The sequence below is a fragment of the Gavialis gangeticus genome, unplaced genomic scaffold (assembly GCF_001723915.1).
Source record: "Gavialis gangeticus isolate Ggan-Ray unplaced genomic scaffold, GavGan_comp1, whole genome shotgun sequence".
Lineage (NCBI taxonomy): Eukaryota > Metazoa > Chordata > Crocodylia > Gavialidae > Gavialis > Gavialis gangeticus.
The window spans coordinates 17,811,132-17,816,460 of NW_017729025.1; the positions used below are offsets into that span (position 1 = coordinate 17,811,132).

General features: G+C 38.9%; 1 protein-coding gene across 2 annotated transcripts in view; it reads left to right on the plus strand.

The window, feature by feature from the left end:
- The window catches only part of BRF1 (BRF1, RNA polymerase III transcription initiation factor subunit), a 374,795-nt gene that overhangs the window by 214,661 nt on the left and 154,805 nt on the right, over nucleotides 1–5,329 (plus strand). For both annotated transcript variants that reach the window (XM_019518468.1, XM_019518469.1), the window contains exons 9-11: nucleotides 657–696; nucleotides 786–878; nucleotides 1,705–1,983. In XM_019518468.1, coding sequence (XP_019374013.1) covers nucleotides 657–696; nucleotides 786–878; nucleotides 1,705–1,983 — 412 coding nt within the window. The remainder of the gene's footprint in view (nucleotides 1–656; nucleotides 697–785; nucleotides 879–1,704; nucleotides 1,984–5,329) is intronic.

Genomic DNA, 5,329 nt, shown 5'->3' on the forward strand with positions numbered 1-5,329 from the left:
GTTTGGGGGAGTCCCTGTTCCCGCAGGCACTACCAGGAGTGACCAGGAATAACGGTCACAAGCTGGCAGAGGGTAAATTCAGATTAGACATCGGGAGGCGTGACTTCACTGTCAGGGCGGCTAGGATCTGGAACCAACTTCCAAGGGAAGTGGTGCTGGCTCCTACCCTGGGGGTCTTTAAGACAAGGCTAAACAATCACCTTGCTGGGGTCGTTTGACCCCAGTACTCTTTCCTACCATGGCAGGGGGTCGGACTAGATCTGCTCAGGTCCCTTCCGACCCTACTAACTATGAAACTACTATATCTTAGTTAGTTAGTCTATAAAATTGCATATCTACCCTGCCTCCTGTGAATCATGGAGCTACAACTGGCGTGTCTGAGCTGTGCTTAGATGAAGTGGGAAGTTCAGCTTTGCAGGTGTGAAAGTTCTTTTTTGAAATGTCAGTTTGGGATATAGAGTACTTCATTTCGCATGGTGTTTGGAAACTTGTTTTTTATTTTTCTGTTTTGTCAATGCTGGATTACAGATTTGTTGGGAGAGGGAATCTGCTTTGCACTCTTTCTCAAATGTGTGTCTAGATAGAGTTACAAATATTAAAAAAAAACCCCAAACCACTAGATTTAAATTTATTCTGTTGCTCATTTTTCTTTTCAGCTCGAGAAGGAGCTGTCAAAAAAGCTTGAAGATTATGAAGGTACAACTCATGTTCACTACAACCTATGCCTCGTTTACACCAAATGATATTAATTGTTACTGATCTTTATTTTTCTTTAATTTCCACAGGTGAAATATCAATTTACCAAGACGAAATAGAGATTGAATTGGAAAATAGTAGGCCAAAGGCAAAAGGAGTATTTGCAAATTATACTAAAGATGGTAAGCATGTAAAATACCATGAATACTTTAAAAAATATCAGTGGGAAGCAGGGTACTATACATGCTATTATATGTGACCTTTTTCTGTAATAAACATAGCCACATTTCTATGTTAATATAGTATTCATAAAGTACATGTACTGTATGGTGAAAAATTGAGTGTAGTATAAGTTAAGACTGAAATGTATTGAAACTTTTTGGTGAATGGACTCCATAGTTCCAGCCCATGAAGTACCTTGTTTCAAATATCAGTCTTCAACTTTATCAATATTGGAGTTCACCAAAATCACAAGCAACTATTTTTCAAAAATATTTTATTATTTTGACAGTGTAAGGGACTATAAATCTGATACATTCCTGTTACAATTTAGTAAGGGTGGCGTTGTCACTAAAGTTGGTCCATTTTTACACAAAATTTGCCCTAATCCAGTGACAATTGAATGAAGGGCCTTTGTGCCACTTATTCTACGAAGACCTGGTGCAAAAGGTTTTGTAAAGAACTCTTTGTTAGTTGAATTTTATCTTTAATAATCCTGATAAGTAGTTGGCTTCTATTGCTAGACCTACTTGCTTGCAGTATTGTGATAACACAGTGCAATCAATTTTAAATGATTACTTTATTCACAAGAAATATATTTTAATAGCCCAGGTAATGAATTTAAAGTGTGTCTGGAAATTCCATATATTCATACAATGTTCTGAAATATTGTCTGTTTCTTTTACAGATTGTTCTCTGAAGATTTTTGTTCTTTAAGTGAGTTCCTTTCTCCAGTTATCTTGCTTTGGTAACAGATGGTATGAAATGATTTAATTTTTTTTCTTACAGATTCTATAGAAGATAATACTTCTAGCGTATTTGGAGAGGAGGAGGTAGAAGATGAAGAACTGGAAGCAGCTGCTAATCATTTAAACAAGGACTTTTGTAATGAAATTCTTGACAAAGACAGATTAAAGACAAAGGAAGATGGAGAATGCAGAAATGGGAACGCACCTCCTGTAAGACCACCTGCACTGGAATCCTTGCTCGGCCCACTCCCTACTGCAGCTAGCCTTGGAATAACAGAGTCCATAAAAGACTGTATATCCACAAAGGAGCGAGAGCCCAGTAAGTACAAGCTGTTATGTGATGTTTAATGTACAGAAGTTGGCCCTGGGAAGACTGGGATGTGAGAGAGGACTTCTATGAAATTGAAAGGTTGTAGGAACCACAAGACTGGATCAGAGCAGTGGTCTGACTGGTTAACTGGCCAGTACCAGCTGCTTCTCAGAAAGGTGCAGGAAACCCCTGTCTTAAAGTATGAGGCTCTATCCCTCTTAAAAATATGAAAATAAATGTATGCTGCTATGGTAACTGATGGTACGTTTATGTGGCAACTGATAGGGATAGTCAAGTGTTGCCATCATTTTTTCATGTTGTTTTCTCCCATAAGTCCAAGTAATGAATTGAAGCAAGTGACTTCTTTTTTGAATTAATAACTAGACACTAAAATCTTATATATTAGTGTAGGGGAAACATTTTCCAGGGGGAACTGTATTGGAGTACCAAAAGGTGCCGGCTGTGTCCTTTTGCTCTTGGTCAAGAATCAGTCTGTTGTTCTTCATTTATTCTTCTGTGGTCTGCAAAGTTGCAAATATTCCAAATGCTTGGCATACAAAATAACTCAACATATGTTTTTGCTTGATAGGGATTTCTGGACAGTCCTTTTCTCTGATCCCAGAAACCTTTTTATAATGTTGCATTGAAATGAACACCAAGGGCAGCATTGATCAAGTAAAGATTCCACTTTTGCAGGAGTCACCCTGGGCTGCTGCAAATAGCCAATGACTCAAGGTTTTTTTTACGTAAGCCAAAACTACGTGGAATTTTTCTTTTTCCTTCATGCCCCTGAGCTTATCTGGAAAGAATCTCATTCTTATCTCTGGTGTAGTAAGTTTACTTTCCACAAAGCTTATCTGTCTTTGAATCTGTGTAGTCAACAGAGTCAGTTGGTATCTACATCAGAACCTACTGGATCTTAACGTACTCTGCTATAATAAGTATGTGTAACTCTTTAAAGGTAGGGGATGCTCCAATACTCCTTATCTGACTGATGCGCAACACCAGCTTATACCATTTCACTGCTCATGTCACAAAACAGCATCTACCCAGCAGCATTATTTATTTCCTCTTATTAGTCAAAAGCTAAGTCATAAAGCAACAGAACTCTTTATTAAAATTGGTGGGTGAGGGGGAAGGGAGGCAGCCTTTGTCCTCAACATTAGTCGTTCATGTCCAGCAGAGATCATTAGTGATTGAAAATGGTTGCCAACTGATAGATGGTCAAGACCTATGAAAAATGAGTTTGGTATTATCAGTCCAGTTTCCACTGGATGTGTCCATATAATGAAAAAACCCCATGTTCTTTGTTTGCACTGTTGTTTGCAATTTTAATGGAGAGACCAAGGACTGAATGAGCTTAAAGATGGAACTAATCTGTATATCTGCTTGTATAAAACAGATACATCTGAAAAATACCGACTCTTTTGTGATGGGGATTCAAATGGGTATCCATTTCCTTTATCTAGAATACCTAGTATGAAGTAAAGGATTGAGTGTATACATCTGTTACTTTGGTTTTAGCGTTCGGGTCTGCCTAAGGTTTCTTATTTTGGTTCAGTTTGATTGCTTTAATCAATTTTTAAAAAAAGAAAACTAGCTTAGCAGTGGAATACATGCTTCTATACAGTACATGGAAAATGAATTTATCCAAGATAAGGCTTTTAGTAAAATCTGTATATTTTAGTCAAGTGCTTATGATTTAAAAAAGGAAAGAGACTGCTGTGCTCTATGGACATGCTAACTATGCCTTTCTGTACTTTAGAGATGGATTTACTGCACAACTTGGGAGCAGTGGTGGAGTCCTCAGTGCATTATATCGTAGTTATGGAATATTCTTGAGGTCTACACATGGAATAGGCTGTGTTTAATGATGAAATTATCACTGATTTCTGGTGACCTTATACATTACAGGAAAATGTTATTATAATGAGCTGCCTTCTCTTAATAGGACTCAGAACAGCTTGTCTGTGCATTGCAGGCTAAAAAGCTAAGTCAATTCTCTCTTTGCCCAAAGTGGACGGTGCCTGGTTCTCTCCTCACTACTATGTGAATTTTTGTTGGATTATATAGTATCAGTTCTCACTGACCATAGTTTTATTTCAAAATTTTGTGTGCAAACATTCAGGCGCATTGAGGAAGGAATCGAACCACGGTACCTTTGTTGATTGTACCCTTCAGGTGAAATCTGGGCCCTTTTTTATAGTTGTGTGGGCATATTGCAGAAATGAAATGCTCTGTTTTCTTTGTACAGTGAAACTAGAAGGAGAATCTGGTAGATACAGGTATTGGGATCTGGCTCAGGATGATACGCTGTGAAGTACCCTCTGCATGTTACTGTTGCATTGGGTATATGAAAGCTGGTCAGAGAAATGGTGGGGCCTGGCTTTTGTGTTTGTATATGGTGTGAATACACTGGCTGAAGACCTCACATGGTTGCATTGTGAAGGCCGGTGCTTATGTCTTCATGGAAATCTCCCACCTTCGGGCTATGCCTACTCCAGCAGAGGTAGATTTCCCAGAAACCGATTGTTTAGACAGGGCTTAAGTGGAATGCTTAATTATTGAAGAGCATTTAATACATTTTCCCCCGAGCTGCAGTTTGTGGCAGTGCAGTCTGTGTACAAACCTGTTTTATGTAAAACATAGTATCTGAGTGAATTTGCAGCACAGAGAGGGCATGCAAGGTTCTGCATTAATGAGACTGAGGCAGGAGAGTGTTCTGAATCAGCAATGTTAGAGCATGTTTTCTCTAAAAATATTAAAATTAGGAGGGGCATTTGAGCAGAGTGCTTGTTTCAGGTGTTTGCAGGCATGGTAAATGATGAGATCACAAATGTCAGATGGAGAAGATCCTGTAGATCACCCCGTTTGTTTTTCCAAAATGCAAGGGTCTCCCCACCAGGCTGTTGTCTAGAACTGTGTTCGTTCTAAGTTTTAAATCTCCCTTTCTCCCCTTAAAGTAGGGCTGGTACCATCTTTCTTGAGAGATCGTTATAATCAAATACCCTAGACCCTGGTCTCAAGGGAGATTTCCTGGAATTCAGTGAAAAATTTTCATCGCGAATTTTTTCTCATTCCTTATGTCCCCTTGTACCACCCTAAATAATTTATCATCAGCTTTGGTGTTTGTGCTCTTCAGACTTCTGTAGCCTGTTATCTTTGTCCTCCTTTTGGCACTTAACTATGCTATGCGCAGCTAACTCATCTAATCTTGCATGTTCTATATATATATTTTTTTCCTTCCTGGGTATTTATACACTTCTTACTGGCGCCGCCTTGGGCCCGATTACACAAGCATTGGAGTCACTCGACTCCAGTGGGTAATCCTCTGGGCTCAGTGGCACCAGACGCT